Below are 27704 nucleotides of genomic sequence, written 5' to 3' on the forward strand. Positions count from 1 at the left end.
CAACACTTGGCAAAAGCAATCCACGCGGAACTGGAAGATTGCTTCTCACTCGGACCAGGAGGGTCAGAGTGGGGGCTCCTTTTCAGGGGAGCGTGTGCAAATCTGGAGCAACCAGAATCACAAGTCGTATTTCAAGTTTCGTTGGCACAGGGGCCACAAGCCAGCTGGCAAGTGACCGGACCAACGCGTTGAACCAAAAGAAGCAGAAGGGCCCCACGCAGCACTCGTCGAGTGTAGGGGGCAGAACTTCAGTGCAAGAGTGGCTCAGGGTTGGGGCTTCTCAAACCCCATTGTACAGCTTCGAGGGTCACTCGTGGGCTGTACGGTCAGCGTCTCGTGGTCTTTCCAAGATGGCGTGCCCCACGCTTCCGGTCGCCTCCACGGGTCTCAGCTCTGCAGGGACTGTGGATCGGGCTGTTAAAAGGCAGGCAAGCTTGATCTCGTTGATCTCTGTCGCTCGAGTTCCGGCGGGAACTGCAACAAAGTAGATGTCGAGGGCTGGATGGTGCCTGTTTGCACAGGGTGGTCACTCCTTGACCACAAGGGAGATTCTTCAGTCTTCTACGTTGAGTAGGATGTCGAAGGGTCCAGAGTTTCATTTCTTATGTTTCATCAGGATAATCTGAAGTGCAGTGGCACTGCTCCCACTCTTATTCGAATCTGGGGGGCTGGATTACCTGCTAGGTCCCCTCCTATAGGTGGGACCCAGGAAGTGGGTGGATACACCCCCTTCCTTTGATCCTGGCCGCGCTGGGACGGGGGCTGGAGTGCCCTAGAACCGGTTTGGCCGGATTATGCAAGGGGCAGCCTTGTGCTCCCCAGGCACTGTCTGGTTTCTTTCAAACCTCCCTGCTACAATCCACTATCTCCTGTCTGGGGGGTTGTAACACCACCCTGCGACAGGAAACCCTTTGTCCAGGCCTCTTGGGCTGAGTTTCGGTCAGCTTCAGGGGGTCAGACTCGTGTCTGTGGCAGAAGCATCCATTTTGTGGATCTGAGGCCCTTTTAGAAATTAACCGCATTTAGGTAAAGTAACATGTCTTACCCCTCTAGAGGGGTGGAATGCTATCCCCGTTGCCAGAACTGGCGAGGGGATAGTATTCCAAATCGTATGACACCTTACACGACATGTTTTGATAAAGCCAAACCAGAGTTGCTATATAACCGCGAGGATTATAATGCACTTAAGAGTATATGGTATGGCATTATCCTGAAACAGCTTAGGGATTTGTTCCCGACGGCTGCAGACAGGCTCAGCTCATGCTAGAGCTCCATCTCACATTAAACCACGCACTCTGCCTCCAGGATTGCTAAGGCCTGCCATAGGAGTGGCTCACAGGTCTATATGTGTCCAGATATAGGTTCAGATATAGGTATACTATATCTAAGCAAGGGGTGATTACACCACCTTGCCCCAGCTGAGTGATCAGCCAGCTGTGTCAATTTAAGAACCAGCCAGGGGTGGCAAAAGATATGCTGCAGCCCCTGGTAGGCCTTGGTGGCACCTATGCCCTGAGCACCTATAGTGCATGGTACAGGGGCTGACAAGGAGTCCATTTCCAATTGTGGTATGTACCTATAGCACATGTATCAGTAATTTAGAGAGAGAACAGCAGGCTGGGGGTCTGATTAGCAGGCCCACAGCCTCAGTAGTCTAAAACCAGTGAAGCAAAAAGCAAAAATTTGGGGTGACCATAGGATAGCAGACCCTACTCTCCTACACCAACCAAACAATACGTGAAAGAAATTTACAAAAACAATGCAGTCGCGTAAATAGCAGCAGGTTCACTTCCAGTTCCACCCCCCCACCCCCCAATGCCTGTAGAGTCTGTCACCGTCCGAGGCTTCACATGTCCAGTGTCCCATGGCTCCCCTCGGGGTCATCTCGGCTCATCCCAACTATATTAGCAATGTAAAGTGTTCTCTGTGTGATGACCTGTGTCTAACATCCATACCCGTCACATCCCTCCATCTAGCCCGTGATAGTGGCGCCACTTGGACCAAACTCTCGAGAATGTTTGGGGCAACCCCTAGCCTTATTAGTAACTCTCTCAGCTGCCATATAGAGGTCCAGCCCCCTCCTCCATTCCTCCACTCCCGGAGGTTCCGGCGCCCCCCAGTATTTTGCGATGTCCCTTTTTGCCACAACCAGTGCAAGAACCAGGAATGTAAGAAGTGGGCGAGTCAGGTCCACCTCATTGGTCATGCCTAACAGTGCCAGCTTGGGCTCGCGTTGGATTGGAACCCCCAGGACCTCCTCTAGTTCCCTAAACACCTGCGTCCAGTATTCTTGTATTATGTCGCATGCCCAGATGGTATGATAGAAGTCCCCATCACATTGGTGGCATCTAAGGCACCGTGAGTTGTCTACTTTTCCCATTTTACTGAGCCGTACCCTGTCGTAATAGGTCCTATGGAGCACATTAAATTGAATGAGTCTCAGCCTTGATTTGATTGCCACTTCCCGGGGATGCATCAACATTATCTCCCAATCTAGGTCTTCCATCTCCCCCACCTCTGCCTCCCACGTACCTCTGAGTTTTGCTAGGTCCCCTAACATATTATTAGTTAAGGTTTTATAGGTTAAGGAGACCGCCTTCCCCGTTATCTGCTCTTGGAGGAGCCGCCCTTCCAGCGGTGTATATTCTGGGATATCAGCGAGTGTGATATTCTGGGCTTGCCATGCATGTCGTAATTGGATGTATTTGAACTGCTGTGTGTTGTGTAAGCCGAACTCCTTTTTAAGTACCTGAAAAGATTTCAGCTCCCCTTTGGCTATCACGTCTCCTATAGTGGAGATGCCGATATCGTCCCACCTTTGGAAAACGCGCACCTTGTAGAGTTCTGTCAACCACCGGCAGTGCCACAGCGGTGTCTGCCGTGTAGGCTTCTTTTCCCAGCCCATGCGTCTTGTGGCCTTAGTCCACGCGTTGAGTGTGAGAGACGTTGCCGGTAGGAGCGGTGCCCTGCCAGCATCCCCATAGAGATAGCACAATAGGTTTTTGGAGGACATTTTAACTCTCTCTAAAGCATAAGTCGGGTGATTCGCCGGGGCATGGAGCCAATCATTGATTGGTGTCAGATGTTCCGCCCAATAGTAGGCCTCCAGGTTAGGCAGCGATATCCCCCCGCTATACTGGTGTCTCTGGAGCGTTGACAAAGCCACTCTAGCATATTGGCCTAGCCAAAGAAAAGATCTCAGGTCAGCATGGATCTTAGCGATGACCGCAGTTGGTAATGGATAATATTCGTTTTGTAAGGCATAGATTAATTTGGGTGGAGTGACCATTTTGTACATGGCCGCTCGGCCCAAGAGCGTGAGTGGGAGCTGTCTCCAGCGATCCATATCCGCCTTCGCGTTCAATATGATCCGTTCCAGGTTTCTTTGGAACGAGAGGGTCTCACTCAGGGTAATATATATCCCGAGGTATTGGAAGCCTTTGGTCGTCGTCAGTAGGCTCTCTGGTAACCCCCCCACCTGTCACGTCCCCCGGGGTCATAGAGAATAGACTTGTGCCAATTTATTTTATGTCCCGCCTGCCCGCCATATTGCTCCAATTCCCGGAATAACTCCGGAACGGTGGTCTCCGGTTTAGTAATGTATAGCAGAACATCATCCGCATAGAGCGAGATCTTTTCTTGTGTCGGGTCCGTGTCATTGCTTGTAAAGCCGGAGATGGCCTCGTTTTGCCGGATCCTGGCTGCGAGTACTTCGATAGTGAGTGTGAAGAGGAGGGGAGATAGTGGGCAGCCCTGCCGGGTACCTCTCTGGATCTGGAACTCCCGTGACATCGTCCCATTCACCCTCACCCTTGCTCTCGGAGAGGTGTAAAGAAGTCGGACCCATTTTACGAAGTTCGGTCCGAAGCCAAACTTGTGGAGCACTGCATAGAGAAATGGCCAGTGCACCGCGTCAAACGCTTTCTCAGCGTCTAAGGATAGGAACCAGTGAGGTTCGCTCCGCCCTCGCACTTCCTGTAGCCAGTTGTGAGTTCTTCTAAGGTTCAGTTTAGTCGCCCTATCAGGTAAAAAACCCGATTGGTCTAAATGTATAAGGCCTGGAATGACCGCTCGTAAGCGGGCGCCAAGATGGTTGCCAACAATTTAACTTCCGTATTAAGTAATGATATGGGGCGGTAGGAGGCACAGTCGTCCCGTGGTTTGCCCTCCTTGTAGATTCGTACAATCGTCGCCATAGCGAGATCTGGAGGGATCTCCCCCTCTTGGTAGACACCAGCAAAGAGGCCTTTAAGATGGCGTGTCAGAAGATCCGCCGAGCGCTTAAAGAGCTCGGCCGGGAAACCATTCGAGCCAGGGGTTTTGCCCGGTCTCATCTTAGCAATGGCGTCTGTGATGTCATCAGTCGTTATGTCCGCCTCTAATCCCACCAGGGCCTCAGGAGGCAGCACCGGGAGGTCCGTCCGTTCCATGTACAGTAGTGCTTCCTCGCATGTTACGAGATCTCTGGCTGCGTAGAACTGTTCATAGTGCGTAGCAAAGGCTTCAGCTATCTCGATGTCAGTGTTAATACTAGTTCCGTCTGTCGTGGAGATACTATCTACCCATCTCGCCGCCCGTTCCCTTTTACTGAGCCACGCTAAGAGTTTGCCCGACTTGTCACCTACGTCGTATAGGCGGTGAAGGGTGGCGAGGGATTGGGTCTTCGCCTCATTAGTAACCAATTCTCTATATTGTCGCTGGGTGTCAAGTAACCTTCTAAGAGTCTCGTCATTTTTATGGGTCTGGTACTCCCTCTCCCATCCCAAGATGGCCCGTTCCAGGGCCGCAACCTCAGCCTGGAGTTTACGTCTTTCCTCCCTCAGTCTACTTTGTATCCTGTCTCTCGCAACACCGGCTTTTGGGCTTCCCAGAAGGTGACACTCGATTCTACTGTACCCTCATTTTCTGCGATATAGACCTTAATGTCCGCCCGAATGCCTCTCAGTATGTCCACATTTTGGAGGTCCCAGGCCGCTAAGCGCCATGAGCCGGTGCCCCTGCCCTGGTTGTATCCCACCCTTACGAACAACGGCGAGTGGTCCGATATACCTCTTGTCTTATATTCTGCAGTATCACTCACCCTCAAGTACTGTCGGGACATGAAAATATAATCCAATCGTGAGAATACCCTGTGGGCTCCAGAGTAGTATGAGTAGGCCTGTTGTGTCGGGTGTAGCCCTCTCCAGATGTCCGTGAGTCCTATGGTGGACATCTGACTGGACAGTGTGGTCTGGTTACCTCCCCTCCCTGATTACCCGGACCAGTCTTGTTCTACATTCATCACGTCATTGAAATCACCTCCCACCACTTGTATAGTGTCCGCCGTGTCTAGAAGGATGGTCGCCAGCCCTGTAAGCGTGCGGGTCTGTAATTTGGGCGGTGCATAAACCGAAATTAGCGTGTATGTGTTTCTGTTCCAGGTACCCTGTACTCCCGCGTATGTCCCCTGTGGATCTATTCAGGTGTGTGAGATGCAGAATGGCGAGGACTTTTTAACGAGTACCGCCACCCCTCTGGAATCTGATGTGTAGCCCGCATGAGCCAGAACTCTATGTCTACCCCTAGCGATGAAGGTGCATTGTGTACCCTTGAGGTGTGTTTCCTGTAGGAAAGTAACATCCGGGTCCACCCTTTTGATGTAAGCGTTCACTAGACCTCTCTTGACTCTGGAGCCTAATCCGTTGACATTCCATGTCAGGATGCTTATTCCCCTATCACCCCCACGTGGAGTGCCTAAGGTACACGACATTCAAAGATTTGGTATCTGTACGGGGTTGGTCCCTGGCTTGCATATGTGGCGTGGAGGTTTAAAGTGTCCTGCTGTAGTCTCCCAACTGCCGTCCCCGCCCCCCAACTCTCCCCGTCCGCTCCACAACCTGAACGAGCAAAAGCAAAACAGAACTCCCCATCTCCCCCCCCACCCCATCTCCCTCCCCTTCCAGCCTCATCCCTTTACAAGACAGAACTGGTCATAGGAGAAGGTCTGTCGCCCTCCCTTGTGCCCCCCCTTCCATTTAGTCTTCTCTAACCACTGTTTCTCACAACATGCAGCGCCACTTTCCCAAAACTGACACTGCTATTAACAATCCCAGTAGTCGTGTAGTAGGACACAGAACCAGTGGAAACAAGAAGTGTAAAACATAACATAAAGGGGCGTGTCTACTTGCGTGCTCCGCAGCGGCGAGCTGCAATAACCGTAACCAGGCCCACCAATGTTCATGAGTGGGAGTCTTGGGTGACCGTGTCAGGGACACTACTGCTCCCCGGCATGTCATGTTCCAAAGTCCGATCGCCTCTACCAACGGGTGTACTGAGCGCGACCCCCCCACTTCTTCTTCGTCTTCTCCCTCCGATCGTACATGGCTTCGGAGACAGCTGTACCTTGAGCCCGTCGCAGTGCCTCCAACCGGCGAAGTCGAACGTCCCCGTCTCGTGCCCCCCGAGCCATGTCCTTGGTAGGGTGTAGCCGGAGTTTGTCTCTTTATCCGTCGGGACTTCAGTCTCTGTGCTTTCGGCTGTTCCCACAGGGGTCCGTGTGACGGTGACCTGTCCATTGTCCTACGGCCAGCTGTCTCTCTGCTATTGAGTATAGGGCGTTCCTCTAGCCATTGCCAGGCGTCGTCCGGATGGGTAAAGAAGATTGACTTGTCTTTATAGAGGACCTTAAGTTTCGCAGGAAAGAGGAGCATGTAGGAAATATGTAGGTCTCTCAATTTTGCTCTGACCGCATAAAAGGATCGACGTTGCTTCTGCACCTCCTGGCTGTAGTCTGGGAATATCATAATGTTCGTATTTTCAAACCGGATCTCTCCCAGTTTTCTCGCTTCACGTAGGATCAAGTCACGGTCGGCAAAGTTGAGGAAGCGTGCAATAACCGGTCTGGGTCTCGCCCCGTCTGGTGGCTTCGCCAGGAGTGCCCTATGCGTCCTTTCGATGATAAAACAAGGTGAGAACTGCGCCGCTGGGAAGGTTTTGGTAAGCCAGGCGTGGAGAAATGCTGCCATGTCCGCCCCTTCGATTCCCTCTCTAAAACCCACAAAGCGTAGATTGTCGCGTCGCGCCCTATTCTCGGCATCATCCACCTTCCACATTAATTGTCGATGAGAGGCTTTAAGTTCCGCCATGTTCTCAAGGTGGAGATCGAATCTTCGGCTTCTCCAATCCGCGTTTCAGCGGTGGTCACTCTATCCGACAGATTGCGGAAGTTCTGCCTTAGTAGTGTCACCTCCGATCCCACCTCACCTATCTTGGTTTCTAGAGCCGTCCTGGATTCCTGGATATCGGCCCGTGACGCCTGAATGGCTCCCAGCAGCCGCTCAATGTCTAAACGCGCGTCAGAGGCAGGCGGGAGGGCGTCTGTCAACTGTCTCGGGGGTAGCGAAGTTATCCATAGGCCCCTGTGTTGCTGGTTTAGAGAGAGGGTCCTTCTTTCCCATGGCTGGCGTGTCTGTGGTGTGTAGCCCTCCGGGCCTCTCGAGGCGCACCCCGCTTCGGGCTATCTGGCTGTCATCAGGAACCAGCCGCCTTCGTATTCTGCAGCAAGGTTGGGCGGTTCCGACTCTCCCCGCCGCGGTCGCTGTGGGTCAGTCGTGCCGCTCTCCCACTCCCAGGGTGCCTCAGTTCCCATGCTCGGCGATGTGTTAATCTCTGACACCGGTCCTATATTCTCCTCAATGCTGGGACAAGCGTCTCTCCGGCCGTCTCAGCTATCACCTAAGTCCGCCGTTTCGTTGGGATCCGCACCTCCTTATCTACCTTGCTCTCCGGCGGTTTGGATTGTCCCTCTCAGTGGGGGACGAGGGTCTCCCCTCAAAGCCTGGGCTGAAGGGACACCACCAGGGGATCCACACTCTGGCAGGGGTAAGGCAGGGCCAGGGTCTTCAGGCTGCCGCACCAGGCGGGGGGTCGTGGAGGGCACAGTGGTCCGCAGGACGCAGGCACAGCCTGGACTCCGGGGTCGGTCTAGAGCGGACTCAAGGCCCCACTTCAGCCGTCTCGGTGCAGGATGGCGTAGCGTCCCGGCAGCCCTCTTCGGCAATCCTAGGTGTTCTCTCCTCTCAAGGTCCGCGGGTCGCTGGTTATGGCTCCCTCCGCGCCCTCTCGTCTCCGGAAGCCTCCGTGGGACCCTCTCAGGGCAATGGCGGCACCCCCGCAGGACACGCGTCCTCAAATACCCCTCAAGCGACCCCAACCTCAACAGGGGCAGCGCCGGGCCGGGGGGGTCCGAATACAGGCCCAGGCCGGAGGCAGTGCAGCGCTCGGGAGGACGCGCGTCCTAGGCACAGGAGGTGGGCCAGGAGCCAAGTCACGGCGCACCTCGGCACTATTTCGCGGCATCGGCCGCCATATTGGTAAAGTCCCCGGTGGTCTAGGGGGGACCTGACGGCCTTCCTCACGGTCTCTGCATCCCACAGGGAGCTCCAACTGCTCCTCACCATCTCGTCCTGAGGTCGGCTGGACAGATGGGGAACGATCTTCAGGACGGTCTCAGCCCCTCAGCGCCGCACCGGCCGCCATGTTATTTAAGTGCGCCGGGCCCGACGGGGCCTCCTAACATCTCACCGGCACCTCCGGTCAGCCCGTATTCTCTCAGGGGCTCCTGCACCTGGCTCAGAGAGTGGACCTCCTGCGGACCGGGTCGTCCTGTTTCTGCGCCGATCCCGGAGCTCCGTGTCAGCGGCCGCCATCTTGCCGCCTTCGGAGTTCCCGATGTCGGAGCCCAAAGTCGGCGCTGTGTTGGATATTGTCGTGGGCACTTCGTGAAAATAGTCTCCACAGGGTCCTATTGCTCTGGGGCTGTTCCTACGTTAGTTTGGTGGTGCTTGGTTCAGTTTCAATTCCAGCACATTTGAAAGACACGAAAGCATTTCTTAACCATATAGCATCAGTCCAGTTTGATGTTACCAAACAACTATTAGTGACTATGGATGTAGCTTCACTATATACGCAGATTCCTCAGGACCTGGCGTTAGAAACAATCATCTACTTTTTAGAACAAAGGGAACAGCCAGCCAGAGTGCCCACTAACTTTCTAGTTCAACTAGCCAAATTTGCTCTATCAAGAAACTATTTCCAATTTGACAGTGAGTTCTTCTACCAGACGAAAGGAGTAGCGATGGGCTGCCCATTCGCACCAGAATTGGCAGTCCTGTTCATGGGATTATACGTAAACAAATTTATTTACAATTCCAACCCGTTCTCTGAACATATCAATAAATACATTCGGTACATCGATGATGTATTTATGATTTGGTCTGGATCAAAGGAACAGTTACATGAATTTATGACTTGGTTAAACCAAAGAATGGAAGACATCCAATTCAGTTTTAATTTTTCAAACAAAAACATCACGTTCCTGGATGTACACGTTTATGCGGTGGATGGTACATTGGGTACTACACTGTTTCGTAAGCCCACAGACCGGAATAAAGCGCTACACTTTACTAGCCACCACCCGAGAAGTCTGAAACAAAATTTACCATTCGGACAATTTCTTCGAATAAGAAGGAATTGTTCAAACAAAGAGGAGTTTTTCCGTCATGCAAATGAACTAATGGAACGACTAAATTTGAGAGGATACCCCAAAAAACTCTTAAAAAACTCAATAAAAAGAGCCTGGTGGGTCCCACCAGACACGCTTCTTCAAAAGAAAGAACGATCAGAACAAAGCAGAATCGTATGTGTCACAACGTTTGGACCTCAAACACATCATCTGCGAAAAATGGTTACACAGAACTGGCACTTGGTTAAAAATCTCCACAGTGACTTCACTGACCCCCCACTTTTCGCTTTCGAGAAAGAAAAAAGTGTGGCCAACCACATTGTCAGAGCAGCATTACCCACCACTCCAAAATCTACTTTGAGAAGCATGCTGGGCTTACCCCCAGTAATAAGGCACCAAAAGTGTGGCAACTGTTCATGTTGTGTTCAAACTGTCGAAGGTTCCTTGTTTACATTCAATGGAATCCATTGGAAACACGACTCATTTACTAACTGCCAGACCAGAAACGTGGTCTATGGCATCATGTGTCCATGCCCTAAATTATATATAGGGAAAACAACTCAGGAAGCAAGGCAGCGCATCACGCAGCATAAGTCACGCTTAAGAAATGAAACGCCAAATGCACTATTGGTTTTACACTGGCAGGCACATAAACACCGTGAGGACGATCTAAAATGGACTATTCTGTCAAAGATCGATGCAGATCCGAGAGGAGGAGATACTGAAGGAAGACTCAGCCAGCGAGAAGCCCTCCTCATAATGAAATATAACACTGCAATGACGGGTTTGAATGAAATTTCAGAAATATTTAAAATAAATCCATGATTCTTTCAGTTGTTATCCTGTGGCAGCATTTCCATTTCCCCAATTGAACACTTGTTTAGGAACGGTGTCGGGGTTTAAACTAGGGAGTATTTCCTCGTTCTGAACCCTTCTGTGGGTATGTTCCGAAAATCTGATTGTCGGAACAATAATCGCACGAAAAAAACGTGCTCCGTCCGCATTAGGGAACATAGAAGAAGGATCATCCTTGTACATCATCCAATCACGTGTCCCCGCAACCCTTCCGGGTAAATAGAGATGTAGGACTAATGTGCATCGCGTTCACTTGCTGTTTACTGTTAGACGCGACCGGCGCTTGTTTCTGAAGGTAAGAATCTCTCTCCTCAGAACGCAATATGCAACGCGTTGCCCGACTTTTTTTCAAGTAGCCGACTAATCGACCCCTCCTTTCTAGGTGGAAACCGAAGTCTGAATAATACGGAAAGTAAAAACGGGCACCAAATTGGAAGCTTCGTTTAGCCCGGTAAGCTTAGTTTAGTAAACTAATGTGTCTGGCTTGAATGCATCTGTTTTAGAAAACTTCTGACACAAATTGTGTCTTCACTTTGTAGGTTTTTCCATCTCTTTTGACCATAGAGGTGAGTGCAGCCCTAAAATTGACAAATGTCGAAATATACCATAAACAAGGCTTTTACATAGGTTTATGTTATGTCGTGGTTCTTTTGTCTAGTGTCATTTCGGAAACTGTCGATTGTCTACCACACACGAACTTGGCCATTGACCGAATTTACAAGGTATGGTGGTTTTGCCAACTGGTGGCATGTTCACTTAAATCTGAATCTAAGAGCTGATTTTTTAATCACTTGTTTGGTCTTTGTTGTAGAAATGGTTGGTCCTGATGAGAACCCCGACATCAGGGGTTTGAAACGCGTCGACCTGAACTAAATTGACTGGACTCTTTGTCAATCACGAATATTAAAAAAATTCTATGCCTCACGTCAAAATAAGAATTTGTTGTTCAATACATATAACTGTAAACCGTTTGAACTAGGAAAGTAATACCATCTATAGGCTTTACTACTTATACTTTCGTTGACAAAGGGCCTTATTGTTGTGTTTATGTATAGTTGTGTGAATGAAGTATGAATGTTGTTGGTAGGATGTGTGCAAATTGTAAATATGTATAAAGCTGCTGGTTTGATATGTCTAACCTTATAATTGTTAACACATGCATATTTAATTTTTGACATGGCTTAAAATTGCAATGCTTAACTAGTGAAGAAAATAAAAATTGAACTAGTGACGCAAAACGGACCGTTATGCTTGATTCATAAGGGTTACCATTAGATTACTTTGAAGTTTATCCAGTATTGGCCACTGTTTTGCTCTTTTGGTTCAGTATTTAGGCGGATGTTGAAGCAGCTCGCCGGAGCTCCGGAGATTCACGTCCTAGCCAGTCATGCTGCTGGCCACGCCCCCTCAATCAGGTGCATGATTGGTGGCCTGATAATTCAGGAGTCCAAACTTCCATAATGAACAATACCTCAAAATCTGAGTTAATTAGAAACTAGTTGATCTCAAGTGCATCCTTTACCAATGAGCATGCATTATTGAAGCACATTTCAACTAACAGGTATTATCCGCAGGTAAGTCACCAACTCCTGAGGATCCAACCTTGGGAGGTAAAGTATGCAAATTAGTATTGCAAAAAGTGAGTTGCTAAGACGCCATCAGGGAAGGAAGAAATTCCCATGAAAGGTCTTCTGTTGTTCACTTATCTCTCTAACAGCCTCTAAATCTGGGGAGAAAAGGAGAGAGCGCAAGTGGCATGTGGATGGGTGCAGATGGGCTTGCCTTTGGTGCATCACCAGTGTGGTCTCTTCATGTGTCCCTGCACACCAAAGAATGCCCAAAATATGTGAAAGATGGTCACCATTAATTTATGTTTCCCATTATGCTATGGTAAACCAATACATATTTCAGGAATGGCCAAATATTTTTACTACTTCACCAGTATTGTGCCAAGGATGGCCTGAATTCAATATTTAAAAAATGGCAACAATGTGTCAATAATTGGCCCATTAGGTTAAAACCATAAACCTGCCAGGGTAGCCACAACATGTCAAGGATAGGCACTATTTTACCAAGGGTGACCAAATGTTCATAATGGCCACAACATGTGAAGGGCAACTATCATTATGCCGCCTATAGTATCAGTTATTCAAGGAATGACGCCCCAAATGTGTCAAAAACGGCCACCACTGAGCCAGCTGTAATCTCAATTATGTGAAGAATTCTCAAATGTCAAGGATGAGCACCATTATTCCAGGTATAGCCTGACGTTTGCCAAAAATAGTCACAATATGTCATGGACGAATAATATTATGCCAGGCCCTATGGAACCTAGCCAACCTGCACATCTAGGGAATACCTCATTCAAAAACACAAACATATAAGCCCTACATTCAGATATGTAACATGCTTCAGACACACCTGCTCTTCACCACCTCTGCATCACTCAACTAACTTTCCACTGCAGATCATCCTCCCGCTTCACTCCTCAAGGTCCTATGGCTCATGAGCCTCCTCTCTGCTTACAATCTCAAGCAGTGGGAACAGTGCAGCAGGAGAGAGCGACACGAGCTTCTTAACTTCCTGCTTGCACTTGCCTTGCCCTGGTTGATGCCTTTGCCCCTGGCTAAAACTGGCAGGCAGTCTCAGCAGATCAACATAGGAGAAAGGGATTATGGGTGGTATTTGCCCAATCGTGAGCTGGTGTTTGCACTGTCATTCTCATAAACAAGCTATTTTCTCCCATTTCATAGGTTTCCAACATACAGAAATGAACCTTTACCATCTTCACATGCAGTGTGACTATCAGAGGCCGACATGGCCTGAGTTTGGTGCCTCGTCGTGGCTAGTGTGTGTACGAATTTAGCTGCAAAGTGATGGAGCTCCACCCACCATGCCCTCATGAGAAAGTGAAACCCACTCCTTATAATCATAAGTCAACTTGGCAAAGTCCACTGAAGGCTGCTATCTCCAATCAAGGAATATCCATAAACAAATTTGGGAATGTATGTCCTAAACATCATCTTCATTTTAATGTATACCTCTGTAATTGTTTTTGGCTGTAAATGCAGAAGCCCAATTCACAAACCGTTTATGGTGTGTAAGACATAATTATGCATGTGTAAAGTCAATACTTATGGGGTATATTTAGATAGATTTTGCACTGTATATGCATCACAAAAGTAATGCAAATCGATGCACCATATGTTTTTAACAATTTACTTTCCAGTGCAAAACTTGATTTCTACTAGAAAAGCACTTGTAAGTAACCCTGGGCGTAGTGGGCATATAGAGGCTACTCAGAGGTCAACGGAGGTGCGAACAAACTCCGTGGAACTCCGCGGGGCTACGCCACCCGCCTCCCTCCCCCATATTTAAACAAGTAATTCTACATTACTTAAAAGTAAATTTAAACCACTTACCTCAGAAGCGGCGTCCCCAGGCTGCTCCCCTGCTCTTCCTTGCCATCTGGATAATCCTTGAGAAAACTGTGCATGTGCGCGCGCCCGCGCATTTCTTGCAAGAAATACACGGGCAAGCGTGCATACGCAGTTTTCTCAAGGATTACCCAGATGGCGAGGAAGAGGGGAAGGGCAGCCCGGGGACGCCGCAGTACAGGTAAGTGGTTTTAATTTACTTTTAAGTAATGTAGAATTACTTGTTAATATAAGGGGGTGGAGGTTAGGGCTGGCCAACTCCGCTCCGCTGCGGAGATTTGCCTTCTCAGCACTCTCCACGTAACACGGATAAGGTGAATCTCTGCGCAGTCCGCGGGCAGAGCGGAGGTCTCCGCCTAGGCTTACTTGTAAGTAACACAAAGGCACACATAGTGCAACTTTGTAGTACTTAAAGCCAACGAGGCATTCCATGGGTGGGGCATGGGTGTTTCCTTGCAACCACCCAAGGTTTTTGATGCAAAAATCTATTTCTGAAAAAAAGTATACAGGGTTTTGCGTGAAATAACAGTTCACATTTCAAACAGGCGCTATCATGGAGAAATGCTTTTATTTCTCCTTTCATTTCTGACTTTGCATGCGTGCAGCACTGTACAGTGTGAAATGTTTTAAAGTTAGTCTGAGCATAGTATTTTTTACTGGAAAGTTACCCTTCCAGTACAAAACCTATGCTAGACTCACAGAAACACCCTTGCACTATGGTGCAAAGGTGTTTGAGAGGTGCACAGCAGCTAAGTTTTGCATATCTGTGTAAATACAACACTCTCCTGTTCTCTCCTTCTCATGCAGTGCAGCATAAATGGCTGCTGTGCTGTGTAAAAAATTGTAAATAGACCCATTTGTGTACAAAAGCATTTTCACTTGTCAATGGTCTATGAGGGAAGAGAAGGAAAATGCATCAGTCAAATTATCCTAATGATGCAGATTTTCCCCAACATATTGAATCCTTAAATGCTGGATCACAGAAGACAGGTGAATGGTAGGTAAGTCCTCCTGTAATGATTGGAGATATATTTGAACAACCTTACTGTGTACATCTACCCAGCCAGAGATTTACAACTACCTGTCTGGTGGGCGGTTCTTTGACATTCCCACCACAGTGTTAATGAAATAGGCCCCAAAATGGGACCATCAAAATCAGTGCCTGCATGGGATGGACTCCTGCAGTCCATGCCATGCAGGTGCTGGGGTGCTTGCAGACAGGGGGGTCACATCATGTGCTCCCCTGCATGCACTCCAATGAAGCAGAGGGACATGTGGGCCCTGTAGGGTCCCCTTTGTTTCCTCACTGCCGCACTTTTCATGGCGGTCGCACAGCAATGAAAAGTGTGGCGGTGAGGAAACTCCTAATATGCTTGGTAGGGCCACAGCAGCCTCACAAAGCATATTGCGGCCTCAAGACCACTGCACCACCACCAGGGATCTCTGATCCCTGTCATTTGTGGTGGTCCCAGGGTAGCCTGATCGCCCTGTTCGTAATAGGGCAGTCGGAAGATCGCCACGCCCCCACAAGTCTGGTAGTCTGTGGACCGCCTACTAAGTCCTTTAGACTCTGCTTTTTCCTGGTGGCATGGGGGTCATGGCAGGAGAAGAAAATAGATGTCTTTGAATCACTGGGAAAAAAATCACCAAGTGCATCAGAGACATTGTTTATCTTTCACCTTTCACAAAATACCTCTTTGCAGAGTTTATTTTTAAAAACAAAGCAAATTAATGTGGACTTACAAGGGTACTGTGACACGGAGGACAGATCGTCATTGATCATGTTTACAGAGAGTTTCTCTCTGTGTCAGAGGTGGCACACAGAGAAGAAATCCTAACCAACCCTGCAAGGATCTGTAAATATAGCGAGTGGATCTCTGCTGTGCTCCTGGAGTCAGGGTGGAAGCCCATCGGGTGGGGACTAAGTGACCTTGATAGGTAGTGATAGTGGAACAATCCTTCTAGAAGAGGACTACCCATTTATCATAACTGTCTAGATTCTTGATGACACAGAATGAAATACATATACAAATTGCATGTCTATCATCAGTGTACGATGTATAATGTGTTTGTAAGCAATTGGGTTGCTAGTTGAGTTAGGGTGAAATCCTACAAAAGAGGCAAGCACTGTCCTTGTCAGGGAGAAGTCACAAGCAAACCCCTAGTTAACCTGTACAAACCCTCAGATAGCTTGGCACAAAAGCAGCCTGGCTTAACTTAGAGGCAATGTGTAAAGCATCAATTTGGGAAAATAGAGTAACATGTAATAAATGATCTAAGACCAAATGACAAAAATCAAATCAGTAGATCCAGAGATGTGCAATTTTAATAATTTAGATGAAGAAAGAGCTCAAAAGTGCAAAGCACAAACTGGGGTTATCTGGTTGCACTGGACTGGGACAAAGCCATAAGTTCAGGTTGACTGCGATGAGGCATGGGCCAGCTACAGGGACCAAGTTAGGCCAGATTAACAAAGTACCTTATATCCTAATTGCAGAGCAATGCGGAGTCCAGCATCGAAGATGCGTCAAGCAGCGGTGCTTCCTAGGAACTGCAAGATTGCGATGTGAGGCCCAGCATCATCATAGAGGATGCCGTCAAGGAGGGGCTTGCGATTTGAAGACCTGTGTTAAAGATAAGTCACACACTGGTTGGTGACGAATAACCTGCAGGGCTTGTGATAAGGAGTTCTGTGTCATTGTCGAGGATGCTCTAAACAAGGGGCTTGCGAGGCAAAGGCCTGTGTCATGGATACATGATGCAGCATTCTGGATGCACAGCTTGGTGAGGTGCTGCGTCGTGCAGCAGCTCCAATGCATAGTCTTTTGTAGGTGATGCATTGTGATGTGTCTGCTCTGCTGGCACCACAATTGGACTGGCAGAGCACCTTCAGGTTCACTTCCAAGGGTCCAGGACTTGGGTGGCACCAGTTGGGAGGGCAGGAATCACAGCTGTCAGAATCCAGATGATGGGTTCAAGATGGAGGAAGCCTGTTCCATCCCTGAGGTTTTTAATCAGGAGGCCAGTCAACCAACCCTTAGTCACTGTTGGTCCTGGGTTCAGGATGCAGGTCCAGTCCTTCTCAGAGCAGCAGGACAGTAGAGTGACAGTCATTGCTGCCAAAAACACAGCAGTCTTTCTTCTGAGTCTTCCACAGCTCCAGATGTGTACTGACAAGTTGGGGTCCAAGGTCCAATATTTATAACTAGTGCCCACTTTGAAGAAGGAGATGTTTCTAGATGCTTCCACCCCTTAGTTGTGAGGCATTTCCTTCCTCTCTGCCCTGGCCCCAGCTTGTCTGGGGCCAGAAGGAACTAGTGACAAACCATTTATAAGAGTGCTCAGGGAGAGCCTTTGTGATGTGCACGTGTGTTAGGTGACATCTCCTACCCCTGTAAGCCAGAGTGGCCCATCCTGCCAACACCCAGCCTCCCGTTGACTCACTCTCTGGGAGCAATAACAAAGACCAACTGCCAACTACACCTAGTCATGTGGCCCAGGAACAGGCTGCAGCCACAAAATTGTTATGACAAGAAAATGTCAACTTTCAAAAAGTAGCATTGCCAGAAATGTGACTTAAAATCCGACCTTACCATTAAAGAGGATTTTTAAGTACAATTCTTAAGACTCCAAACTTAAATTGTCTGCCTGCTCCCAATTTGTGTTATGACCTATTAAATGTAATATCATGCAATCCCAATGTTATCCTATGGGAGAGGTAGGCCTTACAGTAGGTAAAAACTAATTTAGGAGTTTCTCACTACCAAGACATGTAAAACTTGAAAAGAATATGTCTAACTTTTTAATACACAGCACCCTGCCTAATGGGCTTTCCAGGGCCTATCTTAGGGGTGAATTACATGTTTTAGAAAAGAAGGTTTGGCCCAGCAAAAGTTGTATGTTTCCAGGCCACAATGTCTGTTCAAAACTACTGCACACACAAGCTGCAATGCCAGGCCAGAGCCATGTTTTACAATGCTCCTTAAATGGGTGGCACCATCAATGTTGCAGTTCCACTAGTAGCTTTTGATTACAGGCCTGGGTGCATGGGATACCATTTCACTAGGGACTTTAAAAATAAGTTAAATATGCCAATGGGGTATAACCCAAATCTACAATGTTTAGGGGAGAGAGCACAAGTACTTTAGCCTGGTGAGCAGAGGTAAAGTGCATAGAGTCCTAAGGGCAACAAAAAACGAGATCAGCAAAAATAGGAGGGGTGAAAGCAAAATGTTTGGGGGAAGACCACCCTAAGGCTGACAGATCTAACAGTGTATCACTGGAACATCATAGGCTGATGCCTTAGAGAGTGCTAAGATGAACATGCAGTTTAGAAGGAGTGCCTTCTGTTGTACAAGCTTTATATATAACACTTTAGGAAACATATATTTATATTTACCAATAAATATGAATGTTGGTGTCCGCTGACATTTTATTAAATCTTTTAGTATGTTTCAGTATTTTACACTTACTTTCTTTCCTTCTCCAGCGTTATCTGTGTCTCTTCTAGATACAACTGTAGATCGGATGGTTTTAATGGTTCCCTCTCCTGTGCTCTACTAATCTTGTCAACAATTGGTCTTGGTTTTCCCACATGAGCACCAAAAAAGTGAAAATGTTCAGAATTCTGTGTGATATCCAAGTTTTCTCTTAATGGCTTTTCGATAATGTCCACAACCTGGAGATGAAGCATAAAATAATGCAACATTTACTATACCATATAAACAATTATACTACCATCATCTATTGATAAAACAGAATGACTGCAGGAACTCAAGCTGAACATTTTGATCTCTAAAATGTTCCTTTTTATGTACCTTGAGGCCTACATATTTTGGCTCACTCCTCCTATGACTTTTCTTTAAAGTAAACACGCCAACAGACTAGATATGCATAGGTAAAATGAGTGAGGTCACGCTTATGAGTCTACTGTGGAAGAGCTGTGTGTTTACAGATTTCTTAAAAGTTCATGGAGGTCCAACATGTATTTTGGCAATGCCAGATAATGCACAACTTTAAAAGCAGATGTGGGAAATTAACAACCTTTCTGTCCTGTGTCTCTGCTTGTGGCTATGCTGTGTCTCCCAGTATGGTGAGCTCAACTGTCCAACAGTCAAGCTGTATTAAATCTCTATGACAGAATGGAATACTTACTTTTGTAAATAGCTTTTAGTGGCAGTTTGGATCGAAGTCAAGTTTTCAAAATACAAACGTGTTTGAGCTATAGCCCGTATTTTTCTCCACAAATTAGTTTTAATGGATTAAAGGGGACAGGAAATCCAATCCATATGCCAAAGACAGCTCCTGTAAAAAACACTCAGCAGAGTAAACTGAAGAAAATGTGCCATCAAGGTTCACATTTGGACATGTGAAGAAGGCTTTCATTTTTAGGAAGTCCCTTGTGCCAGGCGGCCGTTAGAGTGGTAGACAGGATACACATACCTTCCCAGTGACTACTGACATTAACCTTACTACCCAATTTCAATTCAAATCTTTATTCGATCTATGTACAAACAGATCATAAAAGCACAATTTCATTGGTTAGGTCACAATAACCTTACTACCCAAGAGATTGGGATGATTCACAAGACTTGGGGCCTGATTAGGACATTGGTGGCAGTCAATCCTACATACCGAGTATCAGTCCAAATGCCAGACTACAATGCTGGCAGTCAGAAAGATTCGGGCTAGGGAAAGACCACCGCTTCTGACAGGCTCAAGAATCCTGTTGGGGCGGTGGTCGGAGCCTATTCCATACAATGGGGGTGGTGCCTGCGGAGGCACCGTCGTAGGGATTAGGATGTCCCGTTTCCTCTGCCTTCACATGGCCGTCCGACTGCCATGTAAACTGAGATGGAAAGGGACTTTGGGGGCCCCTGGCAGGGACTTTGTCCCCCGTGGGCCTCTGCTTATTAGTGCTTTGTTTTTTGCTTTGGGGAGAGGGATGTTAGGGGTGGGCAGTGGGTCACTATGATGGGATGATCGGACAATGCAATTTTAGGCTCTACGTGAGAAGAGAATATGAATAAACCTATTGTCATGTCCAGAGCTGTTTGAAATAACCTTTTAAATTTTTTCTTCTCTTTTTAATCCATATGTGTGCCGAGATCTAATGATTTTAATTAATCAAACAACAATAAAATGCTATTCTCTTCTTGCTTTAAATACCCTGTCACAGGAAGACTGTAGACCATCCCTCGAAGCTGCAGAATGCAAGAGGCAAATGATAAATGAGGTGCAGGAGCTGCCTAAGGTGGAGTTTGATTTCAGTGCAACCCTGCTAGCTCTCAACTGAGATGGACTAATGGACTTTGCTGTCTTCTCTGCAATTGATAGTGTCCAACTGAGAGGTTTTCGTTTCCACAAATACTCCTTGCTCAGACCTCCTGCAAGGCAGATAAGAGGTTGCTTAAACTTACTTCTCATCAACCCGTGACATTCAAATGTCATTATCCTGACCTTGGGGAACACCAAACAATGCATCAAAAAATTGTGCCTCCTGGACCCATATTGCACTATGCACTTTGAGTTTGTTAACTCTGATACAGATAATGTGATTTCAAGCACTCTCCCCAAATTCAGCATTAAGGCGATCACAACTGGGCTTTTATTTACACTGGTCCCTTGCCCAAGTTCCAGATCAGCACATTCACTCACTGCTTGTTCTGACCTTTTGTTCCCAAACCCAATAAATAGTCTTGTATTGACAATTTGTGTTCAGATATATTTCCTTTCTCTTTAGACTTACGTTGGGCCTGCTGACATCCTTTTAAATGGTTGGCCCCACTGGCTTTATTGAAAAACAATTAAGCATGTATTGGTCCCTTTTTTCCACGTTTACTTCTTTACGTCTTTTAGCACTGCCAGTGAATCTGCGCCTTCGTCCAAGTCTTTCTTGAGATTTGGCCCAGTTACAAGCGCGAGCAGGGGCTGCTTCACCGAGGCCTTAAGGGATCTGCTGGCAAGATTGTTGCAGGAAATCTGCAAAAACATATGTTATAGTCTCTCACAACACTCCCACATCTGTCTTGTCTCTAAGTTTCTATCATAACATATTTAACAAGTTCAGGTGTGCAATAGATTACACATCTGCTATAGAGTCTTTCAAAGAATTCCTTTTAGGCCTCTGCAGACCATATTTTTCTTTTCGATTGACTCTCCAAAGGTATTTTTCTCTTTTCATAAATGTTTCACACACTTAATTAACATGTATTGTTATATGGTAAATTTTGACTTTGCATTCTCCATCAAAATACTTCACATCCATGCTGCTTTTTTTCTTAGCTGTATAACTAACAATAGCTGTATAACTAACAATAAAAGAGCTGATACATATTGCGGTCTATTCAGAAACTGCATTTGTAGAACATTTAGTAGTACTAGAATAGTAGTACTAAACTGCTACAAAATTATTTTCAGAAATCTACGAGTGTAAATCTCCATCCCCACCTCTACAATCTTTTCTATCTTTTTGATGAAGAAATGCTCACACATATAAACTTGCTACTTAGCGTGTCTGGAAAAAAGGGCATCCTTACTTCTCAGTGGTAACGGTTTAAGGAGGAGTAAGTGGGGTTTAGGAAGAGTTAGCAAGGGGTTTAGTGAGGGCCACGTATCCACCAGCAATAGTGTAAGCCCAGTGATAGAGTTAGTCCAGCACCACAAGTGGCTAACCATTGGTATTCTATTATTAGGGTGGGGGATGCACACCATTACTAAAGTCCAATTGAACCGATGTTCATCCATGTTTTTCCAATTTAGCGTGCTCCTTGGGAAAGCGCCTTGCCCATGTGGCGGTGAAAAATTGAATTCATTATTTTGGGGCGACATTTCGCCCCAACCCAAAGGCACTGCTTGTGTGAGTGCTTTTTTTCTTTTCTCATTTCGAACCACGTTTCTCCCGTTTTTCTCTGTATAAACATTCACTTTCGCAATCTTAACTATTTAATCCATTTTATTCCGCATGCTCAATGTGATGCCACTTTCAAAGTTTTCTCATATTTTTGATGTGCCCATCCGGACCTCTCGTCAAAAACACGTACTGAAGCATATTTTCATCCAGAAGCAGTGTTTATTAAAAACCCAATGCATTTCGGGCTACTGGGGCCCTTCGTCAGGGGTCACTACAAGTAACAAAAAAACACGTATTTGTAATTTAATTACACCAATATGTAAATTGAATGACATCTGTACAAACATTTAATTAGGAATGCAACTCACTCCTCCTAACCCTCGTGCCTACTATAAGTGAATGTTTACACAGAGAAAAACGGGAGAAACGTGGTTCGAAATGAGAAAAGAAAAAAAGCACTCACACAAGCAGTGCCTTTGGGTTGGGGCGAAATGTCGCCCCAAAATAATGAGTTCAATTTTTCACCGCCACATGGGCAAGGCGCTTTCCCAAGGAGCACGCTAAATTGGAAAAACATGGATGAACATCGGTTCAATTGGACTTTAGTAATGGTGTGCATCCCCCACCCTAATAATGTATTTTAATGAAATTTGCCCAGTTCGGGTTTGCACCCGCCAAGATAAAAGATGAATACATTTGATAAATATTATATTATGACATTCTCCATATGCTCAACGGAACATCGCGTTCAGACAGCAATGTTTTTATGTTTGGCACTAAACAAGCACGAGGCGGTTGCATCATATGAGAGATATCTGTAAAGGTTTATAGGGCCAATATTTATTTTGATTAACACACACAATTTTCAATATTGTACAACATTCCTTGTTATATTTGTATAGAGTTTTTTTAGCACAATCACTGCATTGTGGGTATCGTAGTGCACAGTGATGAATGGTAGGGCATGAGCAGTGAGTTAAGAAATCAGTTGGTTAATTAGCATCAAGGCAGTGTGGGAGGAGGTCACAGCACCAAGGTTGGGTAGGGTTTAAATCGGAGGAGGGAAAGGAATGGGAAACACTTCCTTTCATCAGCCAGAGGAGAACGGACCGTTTTATTAGCAGGTACATGAGGGAAGAATGCGAGGGATAGCGCATTTTATTATATTTACGGCAAAATAAAGGATGTGGTTCTGGGAATAGAACGGGAAAGCTTGATGTGCAGGAAATGAGTTTTGCAAGGGGAATAGAGAGACGCTTGAACAATTACGGCGGGCAGGAGGTGTGTCATGTTTGGTTTACTATGCACACGAGGAGTTATGAAGATGAATATTGGGTACAGGGAAGGGCTGTTTTATAAGCAGAGGGATTGATTGTAGAGTAGATTTGGTGAGTAAGTGAAGGATTGAAAGGTCAAGTGCGACGGTGGCAAAGGGTGTTTTCTGTTAAAGGGTAGTTGTTGTTAAAAATAACAGTTATCAGAGGGTTCCTGCTCACAAACACATATGGGGAAACATCGATTACACATTGAGGGAAATATTTGATTTTTTGTAATATAGTAGGCACGAGGGTTAGGAGGAGCGAGTTGCATTCCTAATTAAATGTTTGTACAGATGTCATTCAATTTACATATTGGTGTAATTAAATTACAAATACGTGTTTTTTTGTTACTTGTAGTGACCCCTGACGAAGGGCCCCAGTAGCCCGAAATGCATTGGGTTTTTAATAAACACTGCTTCTGGATGAAAATATGCTTCAGTACGTGTTTTTGACGAGAGGTCCGGATGGGCACATCAAAAATATGAGAAAACTTTGAAAATGGCATCACATTGAGCATGCGGAATAAAATGGATTAAATAGTTAAGATTGCGAAAGTGAATGTTTAAATGTAAATGTAGTTGAGCTTATATAGCGCACAGCTACCCGCAGTGGGTTTCCCGGCGCTTGCTTAGGGAACCCTTCCTGGTATTCCCCTGTGAGATAGCAGGGTATCCACAAGGTGAAAGTCAGGCATCCCGCCGCGAGGGGCCGTTGTGGAGATTAAGCAAGCTATTGCCCAGAGTCGCAGAGTGTGAACCCGTGAGTCGAGGAGGCACCGGGGCGAGAATTATCGAGTCCGTGGAATTTTTAGCCCAAGACCCCGCCGAGGCGGGGAATTGAACCCTGGTCCAGGACCGATCCCAGCTTCCGGGTCTGCTGCCTCTAACCCCTGAGCCACACAGAGAAAAACGGGAGAAACGTGGTTCGAAATGAGAAAAGAAAAAAAGCACTCACACAAGCAGTGCCTTTGGGTTGGGGCGAAATGTCGCCCCAAAATAATGAATAACCATTGGTATTGCCACACCCTCCCTTAGAAAATAATGAAATCAGGGACTGAAAATAAAGCCCCACAGGAAATAATGTTAACTTGTATTATTTTCTTTTTTAAATTTAGGTGGGAATTAATTTAATCTTCAGCAAATGAGTTTTATTTAATTTAATATATTTAAATTAAATGACGGTTTAATTAAAAAATAAATAAAAAATGAAGGTAATAGTGCTGTAATATTTGCCTATTTCGTTTACATTTAATATAAATATCTAACATTAATTTACATTAATATTTTATATAAACAATATTTTGCAATTTATTTAGATACATAAACAATTTTACTTTTTCCTATGCTTTACCAAACAAGCCTCTACAGTTGACTTGGAAATCTGCCTAAAATTAGGACCGTCATTTAAGCACTGCCAGTCGACTCATCTTATAGTCTGCTGAGAGCAGACATGGGGTTCATCAGTATCACCAATTCCAATAAACTGCTCATGAGCTCCTGCCAGCTGGGAGTTTGAGTGTGGTAGACGTGACAGAGTAAAGGTACATACAGCCTCTGGTTATCAAAAACATACAATGCATAGCAAGTGTAAACAGTCAGCTCCAGAAAATTGAATATGAAATATTCCCTAATGTGCAACCACAAGAGAAAGTGTCATATCTGCAGCAAAACAAAACAAAGGATTGGAGTGCCTAAGTGATGCACCCTTCAGCTACTAGTATACCACAGTAGAAAATGAAATATTCAGCTGTCCAGTTGATATATAGCAGTATCCACAATTAAAAAGGCCAACCCTTCACTGTAGCATGTCTCACTTATTTACTAGGACAGCAATGCAGATAAGCAGAAGTCAGTCCAGAGGTAATTTAATTCAGTATCAGATACCCTCTTCGATCAGCAATGGGTGGCATAGAGGGTGCGGTATTGGTCCACCCACAGGGATCTTGTCCACTTCTTAGGACTCCAAAAAAATTCCCTCCATATTGTAACCCTCAGCAGCACCATAACATTGCCCTGCAATGAGCTGGGTGGGAGAATAGATGATGCCAACTCTCCAATGGCTCTAGATATGACAGCCACAACACTCCTTTTTCCCCAGTCAAGGGCAAGCAGTCGGGGGGGGGCAGGCCTTATAGCAGTACCATCCTAGATGGGGAGTGATGCATTCAAAGGAGTAGCCTCAGAAGAGTGGAGGAACAGCTGATTCTGTCTCCATCCATCATTGCTTTACCTTAAACCACTGCACTGGTTATTCACGTGGAGAGGGGTTCTCCATAAACACGTAGAGACTCTGGTAGGGCACAAGGCAGTGGAGCAAATCTTCTGTATATTTATGTTTTGAATTTAAAACACATTTCAAACTAGAAGATGTTTTCTGTCTTGTATGTTTTGAAGTCATTTGTAGAAACAACAAATGGTCAGACACACCATGATACATTTGTGTATCTTTAACCATTGTTCCTTTTCTTTTTAACCCCTTCACTGCGGCGGCTATACCGCCGCAGTGCTAAGGGGGAGGGGGGGTCTGCGTGGCGCTCCCGTGCTTGTGACGGAACCGCTCCGTCACGAGCCTCGGGTGAGCTGTGCTTGTGACGGAACGGTTCCGTCACAGCCCCGCCTGCCCAATAGAACGCTCAGCGCAGGCGCGGAATTCGCGCCGCGCAGGCGCGGCGAGCGGGGCGTGACGGAACCGTTCCGTCACAAGCACAGCACACCCGAGGCTTGTGACGGAACGGTTCCGTCACAAGCATGCAAGGGGTTAATCACTGTAGTCCCTCCAAAAGCAAAAGTCAAAGCTGGTTGTTGTATACGGTTAATTCTAAATGCATATTGAAGGCAGATAGAAAGTGATTCTGTGTACATAATTCATCTTTTATTTTAATAAACATATTTATTACGGTATCACTGTATAGATAGGAAAATTATATTTTTGAATGTCGCACATTGTAACTGAATTATCTTTTTCTTTTTTATTTCGTTTTTGCATGCATCTATTTTGTCACACAAAGTACTGTTATTGTATCAAATCAAATCAGAGATTTTTTAATCGGTTTCATAACCATCGAAGGAACTTACATGTGATACATATAACAGATTTCTCTTTGTTCAATATCCCTAATGCATAAATATAGTATAATACATCAATACAATTTAGTCGTAAAATGTAATCCCAGCAGACCTCATGCAATGCAACTTCATTGCAGTTCTTTCTGTCGGAATATCAAGATAATCCCTGAAAATGATAATTTTATCTATGCAATGCCTAAATTATTAGTTTGAATTAACTACAGGTTCCAAGATATATAAAACTCATGATATATTATAAAGTGCAATGTTTGGAAAAGTGTTTTTAAAAGGAATTTGCCAATAAATATTAGCTATATAAACACAATTATGTACATAATACATAAATACTTAAAATTATTTCCACAGGACAACCCATAACTAAAATGCTAAAATTTACAATGGTTTCAGAAACTTCTCATGCATTATCTAAATTTTGAACAAGAACCGACTCACAGAAAAAAACAAGGCCAGATGTGTCAGTTGTCAATATTCGTTTCGCCTCTCTAAAGTGTAGTACTTCCATGGACAAACAGATCAGGCGCATCCATTTTCTGTGCACACCACGGTATTCAGGACATACAAACATATTATGGTCAAGAGTCTCAGAATTCAGGCCAAAAGCTGGACATGAATCAAACGAAGCACTTTTATCCCAATTTTTGCTGAACGATCGAAGGGGCAAACAGCCTGTTCTGAATCTAATAAACAAGCTCTTGGCGAACGGTGGTGTTATATTGTCCATAAACTTTTCAAAAACAGGACAAGGTTTTAATGCCAAAAAATGCTCAGAAAGGTGGCCCAGAGGGCCCCTGGATATTATTTATTGCCACTCCAGACACCAGTAGGTCGATTTTAGGACCTACTTGTTCGCCTTACAAAATAATTCAGGCATGTCCCACATTCTGAGCAAACCCAATTTTTTGCACCAGTGACGAACAAACCTTAACCAGTGTTTTATTTTTTTAGTGTTTTCTATAGCGCGAACAAGACCCTGCATAGGGTATCAGAGCGCTTTACAGAAGTATTTCAACATTAAAACCTTATAGATTGCAAATCACTAACTCTTTACAACAATAAACTTCAGGAAAGAGTATAAACATATATAACAGTCAACAATTGAATTATTATCATAGAGTATAAAAACACACGACCACATGTACTACCAGCCACGGTCGGTAGGGGAGTACCTGCCGGGGCGGTGATGTGGGGAGGGGGAGGGGCAGGGTGGGGGTTAGTAATGTATGGATAATGGAGGTTTGCAGGTAAGTAAACATTTAAAGAAATCAAATGAATTTCGTTGCGCACTGCATTGCATTAGGGGATGCAGTGCACACAACGAAATTCCTTTGATTTATTTAAATGTTTACTCACCTGCAAACCTCCATTTTCCATACATTACTAACTTCCACCCTGCTCCTCCCCCTCCCCACGGCACCGCCCCGGCAGGTACTCCCCTACCGACCTGGGCTGTGTACTACATATATACAAGCTCATGTGTGGGTAGTGAAAGGCTAGCGGATGCATGGAAGCAGACATGGAAAGTTTGTAGCCCTAGGTTCTGCTGTATGGTCTTATGGGAGAAATGTTCTCCTAAAAAACGATTGTGCTTCTTTTTTCGAATGCTGCGATGGATGGAATTCTTCTAATGCTTGGGGGGAGTGCGAACCAAATTCT

The 27704-nt window shown here is 45.9% G+C and overlaps 1 protein-coding gene across 1 annotated transcript in view; it reads right to left on the bottom strand.

Annotated features, from left to right (window-relative positions):
- The window catches only part of CCDC102B (coiled-coil domain containing 102B), a 566627-nt gene that overhangs the window by 192902 nt on the left and 346021 nt on the right, over positions 1–27704 (bottom strand). Inside the window, exon 3 of the mRNA XM_078685713.1 lies at positions 18267–18472. Within this exon, the coding sequence (XP_078541839.1) occupies positions 18267–18472 (206 nt within the window). The remainder of the gene's footprint in view (positions 1–18266; positions 18473–27704) is intronic.

The sequence above is a fragment of the Lissotriton helveticus genome, chromosome 4_1 (assembly GCF_964261635.1).
Source record: "Lissotriton helveticus chromosome 4_1, aLisHel1.1, whole genome shotgun sequence".
In the NCBI taxonomy this organism is placed as follows: Eukaryota; Metazoa; Chordata; class Amphibia; order Caudata; family Salamandridae; genus Lissotriton; species Lissotriton helveticus.